We start from the raw sequence: 15,568 nt of genomic DNA on the forward strand, positions 1-15,568 counted from the left end.
TTAAATTAAAAAGATATTTTAATGTATACAATACATAGGCAAAATTCACAGAGAAAAGAGAAAATCTATGAGAAGCGTGATCTATAGGCTTGCATGTAAACCGCAGGTTTTTTGGCTGGTGTACCACACAATATGTTAACAGCTCCTGAGTACACATACTGGCTGTGGACGCCCACTCTCCATCCTGATGTCATCTATGATCTCATGCTTTGAAGGGCGTGGGGCATCATGGGAGTGTGTGCAAACTCCAAACATGAGCTCATCTTATAGACACCCATGATAACTCATTTATTGGAAACGAAACGTTATTTCCTCGAAGGTTCGGCAACGTGTTTTCTAAAGGCTGTTTCACACTATTTCAATCAATCAATCAATCATGGCTTATCCAATCATATTTCAGAGTCAGAAATATCTACTATTTTCATGGTTCCTCATTATACACTTCAAGCTGGAATACAATTTTAAAGAAAGAGAGGAGAATAAAACATGATTCCTTTTTTAAAACATCTTTTTAATAAGGTGCTAAAAATCTTTGACATGTTATCTGCACACGGACAGGGGCACGTACGCCTCTCTAGTGCCACTTACAATTAACATTACAGTGACAGAACAGAGCACAAGCACCGACCGCAGCACGGCACGCACATCACAGTGAAGAGGAGGACAGAACAAAGGTCACTGTTAATTAAGGCAACGTTAACGACAGGTAAAATGGTACCAAGACACAGAAAGGTGATTCACATGCAGGCTCTTCCCAGAGAAGAACAGAACCACGAGTGCGTCCAAAGTTCTCAGTTGGAACATCTGTGGAAACGTGGGATTCAGGGCGTCCATAAAATGCTTTTCCTTCCCCGTCAATCAGTTCCACTGGAGTCAACACTAAATCCAAAAGCAGACGGAGATTCCTTCAAATCTGTCAAATTTCGCCAGTCCAGATTCAAATGGGCTCCCTTTTCATGGTGTTGCTCAAAAATGCAGAAGAGAACAGCCTAGTGTGTGCACGGGTCATACGACAGGCTGTATTTTAATCTCGAGAGGGAGTATTGCACTCATTTTTGCATTAGGTTATGCCACAAATCACGAGAGGCTACCGAAACATGGCTATTATTGCTGGTGATAAGTGTTGTACAGTTCCAGCTCTTCATAATGTCATGTTTCAATGCTCTTCTGCAACAGTCCTCAGACATAAAAACCATTAACAATCCCTTATTGTCAATATTAGTGTATTAATCCCTAAAATGAGTTAATAAATTACAGTTAAATACATGATCGATTGCATAAAATTCTAAAAGGCTTGTGCAACAGACACCCACTGTGCGCATGCTACAGCTATAAACCAAGCCATCACATGAGAATGGGAGGAACACAAGCGACTAACTAAACATAGATACTATAGTTCCCTCATCACATAAACAAGGACCTCTGACAGCTTGAGATAATGTGACCCAGGATCGGACTAATGGCTGCAAGGTGATTACCGAAACCCCACAGCGGAGGGAATTATCCTTTGCATAATATAGGTGGATAAGGAAAACAAGAAGACCACAACGTATGCCACTTATTGACAGTCCTATCACAGGTCAATTAAAGCTTGGATCCCACAGGCTATTCACAAGTGACACTACAGCTCTAAGAGGTCCCCGTCCACAGACGGCCATAGCTCTCGCCAGCGGGCTAATTGAGCTTGTCTATAATTATCCATTACACTCCCATTAGATGTGGTGAGAGCACTAGAGGAGTCATCACCGTGGGGAACTACCAAATCCGTAAGTAGATCCGCCTGTGACTCTCTATGCAATAAAATCCCTTATATTGTGCCAGTATGTAAACACATAATTTACATTAATCGTATTAAAAAAAGAAGAACAAAATAAAATATACAGTACAAAAGGGATGCATCCAGGAGGCAAAATGTCAAGTAGAAAGGTCAATATCTACACCTCATTCGTCAGGTCTGAGTTCTCGCTGTTAGTTATGATGGGTACACAATGCACTGCTACCACTGCTGGTCATATATTTCACAACTACAAATTTTTCCCCAAAATTACAGATCCATAAAAGTGAGCAACATGCTGTGTGGCCTTTCTCTGCACTCTGCTGGAATATAGTGCCCATAAAAAGACAAGCCTTCAGTCGACTGAGAAAAGCTCAAGTGGTGTGCTCAGACAGAGACAAAGACGTCCAAATAGAGGCGGTCGTAAGATTCCCTGAAGAAGAGGAGGAGCAGGAGACTGAAGATGCAGGAGCCTGTCAGACACCAGTTCAACCAGGACAGCTCTGAAAAACAAAAAGCGAGGTTGAATGAGGTTAGTGATGACAGCTTTCAGAGCAGCAGATACCATGCATCTGAATGCATGATAGAACAGACATGCGTTTACCATATTCTTATAAACAACTTCAAGCATACAGAAAATAACAAAAGTATAGACAAAAGGTTCTTGCATTTTTTTTTATCAATACAAAATACTTTTTTACATCTGCAAGCATAATGCCCTATGAAATCAGTTTTATATTTGAATTCAATTTTAATTTCTCTGGACTTTAGTTTTAATGGTTAAGTTAAATCGTATTAAAAAAGCATGTCTAACTAATTTGAATCATGATACTTGCTTAATTTAACAACAATTTATTAAAAGTTGAATACATTTTTATTAGTGCCCTTTGAAATACATTTTTATTCCCTGAAATTCTGTTTGTTTGTTTGTTTTTCAAACTAAATATTGTGTTTTACATTTTGATTTTTAGAATTCAATTTTAATGGTTTAATGAAATTTTAGTAACAAGCATCTCTAATTAAATGATTTTATAAAAACAGATTAATTTATTATTTTATTTATTAATAATTTATATGTGTGTGTTATAAATGGTAAATAAATGAAGGCATAAAACAATCATTTATCTTTTAATCAAATGAAAAATTAAAACCCTTCAATTTTTTTTTGCCAAACAAAGTTCTGCAACAACAGAGCTTTATGGTTAAAATTAAAACATGGAAGAAATATTGCGCGATTATTCTTTATTACATTAAGGCATATATTTCTGTCACAGTTTCTTCAAGTTAAACCCAACTTTAATTTTTTTGGGGTTTCGTTTTTAGTGAAGACCTTTCTGTTTGTATTTGATGAGACACTGGTTTTCTCAAATGAAACAGTAAACTGCATGAAGTGACTCTCAGAGCAGCTCTGGAGAGATTATGTGCTTGTGTTCATGTACTCAAACATTATGGCGGATGAGGCCGGAAACTCGTGTAGTAAACAAAACTGCGCATCTGCACCATTCATTCAGGGTTCAAAGTAAAATAGTCATCTTGCAGCTTAATATAAATAAATAAATGTTAATTTTTTATGAATGGCAAGAAGAATGGTAAGACGAAACCAACAAAACAAAATTAATAAAAAAAAAAATATATTATTCTAACAGTTGATTTTGCCATGTAAAATAAAATTTTCACAATCCAATTAATTAATGATGGAAAAATTGATCTTTTATATATAGAAATAATGGTGTGTATTCTTTTCTTTCACTACATTACAGAACTAAAGGTGGCTACAAACAGCAATTCACATTGACTAAATGCAACCGGCACTTCTGACCATATACATGTTCATGCTCCAATAACCAAAAGCAAATAGGCTAGACAAACAATATAACTGTCTGAAATACTTGGAAAAAAAAGACACTGTTTCCCACAGCCGCTGTATTCCTTTCACTGTGCAGTTAAAGATACGAGAGGTTTTACATTAAGGTCGAAGGTTAAACCAGCAACAGAATCATTTCACACACTCTGCACATGAATACTAAGATTCCCTTTAAAAACAGCATGCGAGAGCTGTGCAAGCAGATTCAGAGCGATTCAATGGATGAAAGCCTCACACCAGCTGCTGTGGCTCCGGTAGAGCGCCGGGTTGAACATAACATAAACCAGGTCAAACAAACAGACCCTCGAGGACAAAGGAGTTACCGCAACTTAATTTAATAGAGAAGTGGATTTCAATTTCGAGGCGTCCCGTATTCAGATAACAGGTTGATCAATTGCCCCTAAAGGGAGAGCTGCAATCGATGGCAGGAGGTGAAAAGCATGCTGGGTCAGCTGCTGAGCCCATTTCGGCTAAATTATATGATTTAGTCATGCAGCACAGTCAACACAGGCAAGTACGGTTGAGGATAGAGCTGCGTCGACTTAAAGAAATGGGAAGAACAGGGATTCTTTCCAAAAGCCCCCTCATTAATCAGGCCTTACTATCCCTTCAGCAGCGCCTGGTATAGCGGCAGGTTAATGGAGTTGTGTTTATCTGGCTATTATGTCTGTGCCGCACGCCCGCCCCAGCCTCATCAATTTAAAAGAGAGAGGTAGCATCACCAGGCGGGGAGTCTGCACCGAATGTTAATGAAGAGAGCGGCTCGGCTCAGGTAATCCAATCAGACGCCCCCTGAAAATCTGTGAGTCGTCAACAGTCACCTTTCCAGTGCTAATGGAAGACAGAACTCCGGACACAGCACCCATCCACAGCGCCGCTATGGAGAATACAAAAGAAGCTGGGTTAAAGGATTCGATTCCTGCCACCTTCTCTGGCAATAATGGGAGCATGGCAATTATATCCTGTCTGTCAGTTTACGCAGCAGTCAAACTGTTATGTCGTGTTTCCTTCGTCTTAATACCTGATGGCAGAATGCAGAGATGTTGTTATTAAGGGTGCAATTTAGCCTGTCTCTTGTCTGCCATCGTCTCAGGGGCTGTAATGTGCTGAAAAGGCCACGGGGGAATGACAGCGTAAACAGGCCACTCACCGTGACACTCGCAATCTCTTACACGAGGAGCCCTGGGACAAAAGCGAGGACAAGGGAGAAGAGATGCGAGGAAACATCCTACAGCTGCTGTCTCACATCGTGACCAAGCGGCCCAATGTCTTCGCAGTCGCCCACAGGGCTCCTCACTTCCTGTCAGGCGAGCTAAGGCGTCGGAGATGGTCCTCTTATTGCTGTAATTATTCTTAATCGGTACCCATTCAGCTGGCAGACTGATGACATATTTCAGCTTGGTTTAATGTCTCGCTCTGGCCCCAAGCAGCATCGAGAGAGGCTGACTGGCAGTTTGTAGGCTATGTTTTCTCTTATGAGAAACTCATACTTATATTTTGCACTTTTAGAGTTTGATTTGTTTACCTGGTTTGGCCTAACCAAAAAAAATAGTTTTATTTATTTATTTAAATATATTCTAAATTATAATTTATAAGTAAATTATTACTAATATATATATATATATATATATATATATATATATATATATATATATATATATATATATATATATATATATATTTAAACATTGGATATACAGTAGTACATGAAAATTATGGTCAATACAATAGTCAGTTATTATTAGATAAGAAATAAATGGCTGATAATAATAAAAAAGCTATTCTGACAAAAAAGTTAATAAAATAAAAATAAAAACATGCAAATGTATTCATCCAAATATTAAAATGTACAGCTGAAAATGAATTTTAATTTTGAAATCTAAAGATCATTTACAATTAAAATCCTTAAGTGAGTATTTGATGTCAACAAAGTATACATAAGTGTATTAAATTAGTGAATTAAAAGTATATTACAAACAATTAATCACATCCAAAAATAAAAGATTTTGTTTACATAATATAATGTGTGTGTGTACTGTACTGTGTGTGTGTGTGTATTTATTATGTATATACAAATACACACACATGCATATATGCATATATGCATATATATATATATATATATATATATATATATATATATATATATATATATATATATATATATATATATATATATATATATATATATATATATATTAGGGGTGTAACGATACGCGTATTCGTATTGAACCGTTCGGTACGAGGCTTTCGGTTCGGTACGCGGTACGCATTATGTACCGAACGGTTCGTTGGACTAATTAATTAAATTTGGAAAATAAAAAAGGTGTGTGAAATATAATGTTATGCGTTCAACAAGGTAGCCCAATAACCCAAACGACGTAACAGGCAATGCCCCTGACACCCCCGAAGAAAAAAAAACACCAACTTATATGTTTATGTTAGGCTACTCAGTCAGGCGCTCGCTCACTCAGTACGCGCTGAAGGCTCGGTACGGAGCCCCGCACGTCACCTGTAGGAGAGAAAAAACATCAATCCGTGGCGACGGTTTTGCAATCCGTCCCCTCAGTTTATAAACCGTGCTCATGAATTAATAAACTGTTCACTCGGTTTAACAAATCGTACCCAGGATTAACAAACCGTGCCCACGAATTCCCAGTCCGTGCGTTTAGATTGTGTAAACCGTACCCTCGGTTTTTGAATCCGTACCCACGAATTCATAATCCGTGCGCACGCTTTCACAATCCGTTCCCTCGGATTTGAAAACTGACACGCATTTTACACTTAACAGTGAAACATGCATCTAACTCCGGCAGGTGGGGTGAGGTGGGTGGAGCTTAGTATAATAAAATCACAAAAATAAGTCTTCATGTTAAGAAAGAATTGTACACAAGCATTTCCAAAACTGTCCAAAGGTTATTTAAAAATAAAGCAATTCACAAATTATTTTATGACAAATATTTTTACTGTCTTGTACTCATTTATTTAGCCTACAAATTAAAATTATAAAAAATAACTTTATTTTTATTTGTATCATTATTATATATTATTAAACAGGTTATGCATAAGAATCTTTTATCCAAAATAACTTACAAAAGAGGAAAAAATTACTCCAGAGTCAGACACAATGCCAGGTTTATTGCACAATAATAATCAAGTGCTATTATAGATTATCAGCAATTGAACAAGATTTTAATGCGCATCTTTCTTATTAAATCTTTGTATTCCACCTCGTACTACACTTGATAGAGAATCACTTAAGACACTTTGCTGTAAACCTATTCCACATAATAATATTCAATAAAACTGTATGTTAACACGTAGGAGTTTGCTGCATGAATCCGTGAGTACGGTTTACAAATCCGAGGGAACGGATTGCGAAAGCGTGCGCACGGATTATGAATTCGTGGGTACGGATTCAGAAACCGAGGGTACGGTTTACAAAATCTAAGTGCACGGATTGGAAATTCGTGGGCACGGTTTGTTAATCCGTGGGCACGGTTTGTTAATCCGTGGGCACGATTTGTTAAATCGAGTGAACAGTTTATGAATTCGTGAGTACGGTTTATAAACTGAGGGGACGGATTGCAAAACCGTCGCCACGGATTGCTTTTTTTTCTCCTACAGGTGACGTCCCGGGCTCCGTATACGGACATCACCGCAGCGAATGGTGCATTTACGTTATAGCCGCGGATATGAGACCTTACTCTGTAGTGGAAAACGCAGGTTTTAAGAACATGCTTAATGTAATTGAGCCCCATTACAATATTCCTTCACGAGCCCATTTCAGACAGACCGTAATTCCTGCTTTGTTCCAAAAAACATAAGCCCAAATAGAGAACCAACTGAGTAAAAACACACTCAATATAAAGAGTTATAGAGTTCCATATAAAAAGAGTTACATCTTTGTATTTGTTCATAACCACTACAACAATATTACATTTAATTTTTAAAAAAAAATTTATAAGGAGCTATTTTTGTTTTATACAGTATGCTGCTAAGAAAACACCATAGAAGATGGGTAAAGAATAGCTCCATCATTGTTCAATGTAAAAAAAACACATACTTTGTTAGTTTTAATAAATAAAACATTTTTTAAAAAATCAAGGAAATTTATCTGCCAATTTTTTCTTTTTGCTGTATCTAAAACGTACCGAACCGTACCGAACCGAACCGTGACATCAGTGTATTGAACCGAACCGAACCGTGAATTTTGTGAACCGTTACACCCCTAATATATATATATATATATATATATATATATATATATATATACATACATACATACATACATACATACATACATACATACATACATACATACATACATACATACATACATACATACATACATACATATATATATATATATATATATATATATATATATATATATATACACACACACATTTAAGAAATAGGTTTACATATTAAAGATATTTATGTACTGTAAACACCTGTATAATATTATGTAAACAAAGTATTTTATTTTGGATGCGATTAATAGGGAAATAGGCATGTCCAATTAATATTTGTATACATATATATATTTATACACACACACAAACACACACACACACACAAATATCCAATAATAAACCATATGTTACAAATATATTTTATCCCTAGTAAAATGACACAGTCAGTTTTAACTCAGGGTTAAGCGTGGTGTGAAAAGCTAGGGAACTTGATTTTATTGAAGGTTTACCTTCACGGGCATCAGAATATTTGCTAAACCAAATGCTGCAAAAAAGAGTTTAGAGCAGGAAGTGCACCACTCTGGGTCTCTACAAAAGTTTTCTGGACCTTTAATTTTATTATTGCCATTTGACATAAGGGCCACCCTCAGACACTAGGTGACATGGCTTTTACTAAGCCACACAATCAAAAAGGCTGAATGTTCAATCTTAACCAGCTATTCACATGCTTTCAGATTAAGGGTGAATGAACCAGCCTTGCCAATTTAAATGGCCGGCTGGGAAGGACAGCAACGGTAACTCAGTGAAGCACATCCCTTTCACTTCATTTTAAAGTGAATACAAAGAAAGTGTAAGACATTTGTGAATGTATCATTGGTCACAGGCAGGAGCGATTCCTGAAAGCACATCAATTCAACCTTGGGTGGCTAAAAAAAGAGCATCTGAAAAAAAAAAGAACATCTCTGAGGCTCAATATAGAAGGAAACAGCCGATTTTCAGTGCACACCGAAAACCCAATCTACACCATAGTTCAGATCTATATTGGCAACTGAATGGGAAAAAACTTGATAATTACAAGAGGGTAAACAACAGAACTCGGTCTCAATAAGGATTCAAGGGTCTTCTAACAAAGAGAGAGAAAGACACCACGATGCATTATGGACCACTCAACAGTTTATGGTCGGAAGGATTTGAAAAATGTTTTTAAAAAGAAGACTCATGCATTTATTTGATCAAAAATACAGCAAAACAGTAATATTATGAAATAATATAAAATATTACTACAACTTAAAATATCTTTTTCTATTTTAATATATTTTTTTTCCTGTGATGGATGAAAGCTGAATTTTCAGCAGCCATTACTCCATTCCTTCAGAGATCATTCTACTATACTGTTTTGCTTCTCACAAAACTTTTCAATTGATGTTCAGTCTTGTGCTGCTTAATATGTTTTGTGGAAACCACAATACATTTATGTTTAGGATTCTTTGATGAACAGCTTAAAAGAACAGCGATTATTAAAAACAATGTTTGTGTATCTATTAGTGCATCTTTGAGGAATAAAAGCATTCATTTCTTTGAAAAAAGTCTTACTGACCCAAACTCTTGAATGTCAGTGTTACTTAATAGGGAATGTGTTTTGGTCTTCATGATTAAAAAGATGAGTCAAAGCTTTCCCTAAGTGCCCTTGAGGTGAAAGTATGCTTTGGTTTTACGTCTTTTGCATTTGCATAATTTGTGCTTTTGCCTTGAATTGACTGCACTAACTTTTGGATCTACTAGATAGAAACACTCACAGTTAAGGACGGTCCTTCCAAGAACTAGCAAATGAGCATGGAAAATCTCAATGCAGACAGCAGAATAGGAAAGCAAAAACTACATCAATGGCTGTGCAAAGGGTTCAATTACTTATGTTATGTGAGAGATCGTTATATATCTACATAAAGTGTTATTGGTTTCCCTTGGTGTCAAATTTTAAGTGAAACTGCACCTTTAAGAGGTGGATTTTTGTGCAGTTTAGTTAACAGAGAGCTTATTATGTCGAGAAGGGCTTTCTGCCAGTGGAAGCAGCGAGAGGTTGCAGGATGGTTCTGATGAAACAAACAGAAATCCATCCATCATCTCTTCAGCACCAACTCACCGGTTGGCCTAAACAGAAACAAAGTGTTCAAAACTCAATAGCAATGCCAACGCAATAACCATCTATATATAGAGACCTCATTGTTTGGACGTTATTTTCAGCTGTGGCACGGTGTTGGCGGGCCACTGCTGCTCTGACAGCCACACAAAGGCAGAACGAATCTCATAGCTTCATTTGGGACCGATAACCCAATCAGATTTGAAAGGATGAGCCAGTTAAGCTCACTCATCTCAATTTAATCTTCTCCAGAGGATCAGCAGGAAGACTGAGGAGTTTTCGCAGCCTGGGAGCCATCCAGCAACCTGCCTGCTCATAAAACAGACACCCGTCAGCCGGTCAGTCAAGGCCAATGACAGAATGGGGATATGAGTGTATCCCAGCTGGGATCTGGACTTGATGGCGGTCAGTGCGAACAGGGGTTGACAGCTCTATAATTTATAACATATGCTAATTTCTGAAGAAAATGTGAATGGTGCTTGACTGCACCCACAAGTGATGTGGGTGGTTTGCCAGGCATAGCTATGAAGTTTTAGAGATGCTCTAGGTTTTATTCTACGATGTTCTTAGTGTTTGTTAGGTGGTTGCTAAATGTTTCAAGTAAAAGAATAAAATACATTTTTTATTGCATTCTGGTTTTTATATTTGCCTCAGGTTTAAAACACGTCTATGGGATTTTTTTTTTCACCTATTTTATTTTCCTATTATCATATTACAAGTACAATTTTACCCCCCAATAAATAAATAAATCAGTAAGAGAATAAATTAATGACTAAACAAAATAAGAATAAAGCAATTAAAGTCTGCTATTAGGACTTTTAATATTAGGATGTCATAAACTCCCTTTTCTCATTACTCTAATGCATAAAAACAGAGCTTAACTTTTTTTTTTATTAGGGGTCTAACGGTACAAAAACATTATGGTTCAGCTTGGTTTTGACATCGCGTTTGGTATGGTTTTGGTAAAGCAGAAAAAAAAAAAAAAAATTATACATAGCTTCTTCTTTAAATAAATTCAATTACAATTACATTTTCCTTAGGGACAAAAATCTACGTCAGCTTCTCCTCTAAACTATAGGCAACCCTTTTACATTACTACAGAGCCCAAACTTTACAGAGCCCAAACAACTTTAAAAATTAACACAAATGAAATAAAACTGTATGCAAATGTAAATTGCACATAATGTAGTTTTTAAATTAACTTCTAAATTGTACAATTTCTATTTGCTGTTGAAATATAATAATTTACACCGCGGCTGTCAACTTGTTCCACAAAAATGTATATAAACATACATTAAATAATTAAGACCTCACTAACAGGTAAAGTAAAATATAATGAGCATACAGTATGACATTTCTCAAAATGCTCCCCTCTAGACTTTCATTTCTCTAGCAAATAATGAGCTGTAGACACTGACTTGCCCGAGGTAAATGAAATGCGATGTGACATTTTGTTTACAAGCTATTTTAATGATGTCTTTCTGCGGTTGAATCACTGACTGAGCGATTACATGAGGTGTGATTTGTTCATTCATGTTTATTTCACGTTAGAACTAGTAGTAAAGAGGAAGGGATGCTCGCGCTGACTTGGGCTCCACGCTGCCGTTAAAACTGAGGCTTCTATACAACGATCTCTCACGCCATATCAAAGAGCACCAAAACAACATTAATTGTTAGAATTTCCTTAAAAAAAATTAGAATGATTTCTTTGTTACAAGTGCATACCAAACCAAAAGACCCGCACCGGAATACACATATCATTACACCCCTAGAATTTATATTACTTTATTTATTTATTACTATATTTAAGTATGTTACTTATGTTTATATATATGTTATGCATGTCTGATGTAGGCACATTAAAACGTAATGCCTCGTGATATGCTGTTTTTGAATGGAAAACACATACAGTGTTGTCCACAAACAGCAAGAGCTAGAATTAAAACCATCATGGACTGCCTGTCAATCCAGTGACTTTAGAGACTCATGAATATTCAGCTTGAAGCTACTATTTACACTGCAAGATAGGGCAGGTGAGTCAGATCTCCCTGCACATTTTTCATTTGAACATCCCTAACACTGAAAGTTAATCATCATTCAGAAGGACAATGACATTGGGACAATGTCCCTTTGTCCTAAGTGTAAATCCATATCTATTCCATGTTGTCCCTGTTTGTTTAGGCTGATGGAAAATCTTAAGTTTTCTTTGCTGTAAACCCTGTCCTGTCTGTCAAGAGTTAAAATATCAAGATACCTGTAAAGTAAAAGGTGAGGCAAAACAGCAAAAGTCCAGTGAAGAGGTTGCTGAGGAAGGTGACCACTCCGCAGGTGATGCCCTCAGGAACAGGGTAAACCGTCTCAATGAACAGCTCCAAGAAGATGGGCACACTGCTGTTGATGAAGATACCCACCAGGATGCAGGAGGTGTAGAGAGTGGCTAAGGGAGCAAGAGAGAGAGAGAGGGCTGTATCTCAAATACATTTCTAGGATACCTCCTTTACACAGAAAAGAAAGACAACCTTACAAATTAATATTTAAGGGGGAAAAGCTTTCTAACTCAATTTTCCTGTGCTGGCAAACCCTATTTCAGCGGATATGACTCTAATCGACTAAGAAAACACTGTTACACTTCATTCTTAAGTAATGATTATTATGAGCTGTTAGTACTAGAAAAAGCTTTCTTTTTATCTTAGCACAGCTCAGAGTTTAATGAAGTGTGGAAATTGCATTAATATATATATTTTTTTGCAAATGTTGGAAAGACAATGTTTTTCAGTATTATAACATTCATTTCCAAAATTACATTTCATTGGAAAAAAATAATTGCCAAAAAGAAACACCCTGCTTTAGAAACTCCCGAGTCTATTATCATTTTAAATGATGAGAAGCTGATCCATGTGTGAATGTGCAGTTGTGTGTTAACAGAACATCGCAGACTGGTTCTAACCGGGGCAGAGAGATAAATGGACAGCCCCGATGCACAACAGGAAGAGGACGAGCACATCAGAGTCTCTGGTTTGAGAAACAGATCCCTCAGCTGTGTCATTGAAAGTAAAGGGGAAACACTAGTTTCAAAAATGGGCTAATACATTAATAAATAAAAGACTTAAAGATTTAACATTTGAATTGTGGGTACCTATGTGAAAAAGACTTTAAAACCTAAGGTGAATGTTGCATTAAAATATCACCTTAAATACTGCAATTATTTAAAATTAGTCATTTGAAACATTAAAATTGCTTTAATGTACACTAGTGTTAAAAATTTAAGGTTCAGTAATTTAATTTTTGAAAGATGTCTCTTATTCTCATTAAGGTTGCATATATTTGATCAAAAATACATGTAAGTAAATAAGTGATGGCAAAGCTGAATTTTCAGCACCCCTTACTCCAGTCTCCAGTGGCACATGATCCTTCAGGAATCATTCTAATATGATGATTTGTGGCTCAAGAATTTCTTATTATAATTTCATAAATTTGTATGTTGATTACAGTTCAATATTAATATTTCCATTTTTTGTGTATACCATGATACATTTTTCAGAATTCTTTGAGCATAAAGTTCAAAAGAACAGTATTTATAAGAAAAAGAAATCTTTTGAAACATAAATGTTTTAACTGTCACTTTTAATCAATTTAATGTATCCATAATGTATGCATTATTTCACAATTTAAAAAGTAGTGTAATTTTTCTTTTTAACCAATTTAATGTTCCCATGGTGAATAACAGCATCAAATGCTTTCAAAAACATAAAAAGTTCATAATGATTCCCAGCTTTTAAATGTAATTTAGTTGTAACCACAAATCCAGAAGAAATGTCTTCCATATATGTGGTAATCATGGTATAAGTGACAGAACTAACAAAGGCACCAAACAGTCAAGGTAGTAAAGTGGCCACAATGGCAATCACTGTCAGTTATTCCTTACATAACATTATATAATGAATATTTTTATTTGAATAATATTTACACAATTCAGATAAAAGACAAATCTATTTCAAATTGCACTGCAACCCACTGAACTGATGCAATAAAGCATGAAGACTCTTTACGTGTGTTCTAGGAACACTTGCACTGACATTTACAATCAAATGGGTTTATTCAAGCATGAAGTGTTGCTTCTAAGCAACAGCATGTCTCGTTGAAAATCATTCCGAGAAATCTTACAGGTCGCAGTGACTGGAAGAGAAGCAAAATTACCTCATCACTGTGCAAAAAACACCCACATTTAGCTTGTGACGGGAGTAAATTTGATGTAAAGAAAGACTGGTATCCATGTGGTAACTATTGTATAAGTGAAGGAAATGGCAATGCGCCTTTTAAATTAAATGGACATGGTAGGCGAAGGTCCACTGTCAATTATTCCTTGCATAATGATTCCAGCCAGAATAGGTTCTGATGAATTGATGTTGCCACAACATAGCCTTCTGTTCATTAGCATGAGAGATGAATTGCGAGAGGCATGGAAAGCCACGGATGGCAATGGGACACGTGTGAGTGATAAAATCTTGCCAGATGGAGTGAAGGCCCATGAGTCTAAGAGCTCTGTCTGCCAGGAATTCTGGGAGACAGCAGACAAAAAAATTCAGGTGCCAAGCATAAAATGATTATTGATGGTAATATTTGAGCTGGCTGATCTATAGGGCATATGTTTGATTCAGGCCGGCTTCTCTAGAGACCCACTCCCTTTTCCCCTTCACTGATCTGGGCTTAATGAGTTCCTCTGGCTCCCTCTTACCGATACAATTGCAGCTTGCCTATGCCAGCGCTTGCCTTCCAGACTCCCTGCGGGGCGACAGTTTTGTGGATGTGCACAAGGCAGAACATACTGCCATTTTCAGCACAGTATACCTTGAGTGGAGGGCAGGTGAGTAAGCCTGGTCAGGCAGGTGAGAGTGAACCAGGTGGCCGCCAAGGATGCTCCGGCAAACATCAGCACCAAAATTAGTTTTCAGCATTCCTCGAATATAGTCAGCAAACCTGAGGGCAAAAACAGAAGACAAAAGAAAAGAGGAGGAGGAGGAGAAGAGAAACTTGAATCTCGAGTCATAGCTCAAAGGTGACAGAACAAGAAAAAAAAAAAAAAAAAAAAAAAACTACAGAGGCAGGCAGGCAAATTACAGGCAGGCGCAGGTGAAACTTTTTCACAAATGTTATTTTTGGCACCCACGTCAGAGACGCATGCGGAAAATCTTGTCCCTCAAAGACTTGACTACTGGAGATGACTCAAAACAAATTCTTACAGTCTTGTAAATTTGATCCGCACTAACTTTATCATTTCTGACAAAGTTCCCCACACCGTTTCCTCTCATCAAGCACATTTTAGCTCATCTAACATGATGGAGATACATGGCAATATCTCTAGGGCATGTTCTTCATCACCTTTCTTCACAACAGAGATGAAAGCCATTATAAAAATGTAAGCTGTTATTTGGTTGCAAGACTCATCATTAATAATGGCTTATGGGCTTTTAATCCATTTTAAAGTAATTATTAACCTCAAAATGAAAGTTCTGTCCTAATTTACTCACCCTCATGTTTGAGTTTCTATATTTGGTGAACACTAATGGAAAAAGTTATTAAGTTATTAACAAAGT

The 15,568-nt window shown here is 36.6% G+C and overlaps 1 protein-coding gene across 1 annotated transcript; it reads right to left on the bottom strand.

Moving 5' to 3' along the window:
- LOC113108421 (disrupted in renal carcinoma protein 2-like) lies at positions 1-14,916 on the bottom strand. Its single transcript, XM_026271548.1, has 3 exons — positions 14,823-14,916; positions 12,229-12,411; positions 1-2,277 (listed from the first exon to the last, which is right to left on the bottom strand). Exons 1-3 carry the CDS (start codon positions 14,902-14,904, stop codon positions 2,162-2,164), a joined length of 381 nt encoding a protein of 126 aa, XP_026127333.1. The 5' UTR covers positions 14,905-14,916; the 3' UTR covers positions 1-2,161.
- Positions 14,917-15,568: the final 652 nt, after the last annotated feature.

The sequence above is a fragment of the Carassius auratus genome, chromosome 9, assembly GCF_003368295.1.
Source record: "Carassius auratus strain Wakin chromosome 9, ASM336829v1, whole genome shotgun sequence".
In the NCBI taxonomy this organism is placed as follows: domain Eukaryota; kingdom Metazoa; phylum Chordata; class Actinopteri; order Cypriniformes; family Cyprinidae; genus Carassius; species Carassius auratus.

Coding starts and splice junctions, on each gene's coding strand:
- LOC113108421 (XM_026271548.1), bottom strand. CDS start 14,904: ATGTTTGCCGGAGCATCCTTGGCGGCCACCTGGTTCACTCTCACCTGC. Junction 12,412..14,822: donor TCACCTGCCCTCCACTCAAG/GTATACTGTGCT, acceptor TTGCTCCCTTAG/CCACTCTCTACACCTCCTGC. Junction 2,278..12,228: donor CCTCACCTTTTACTTTACAG/GTATCTTGATAT, acceptor TTTGTTTTTCAG/AGCTGTCCTGGTTGAACTGG.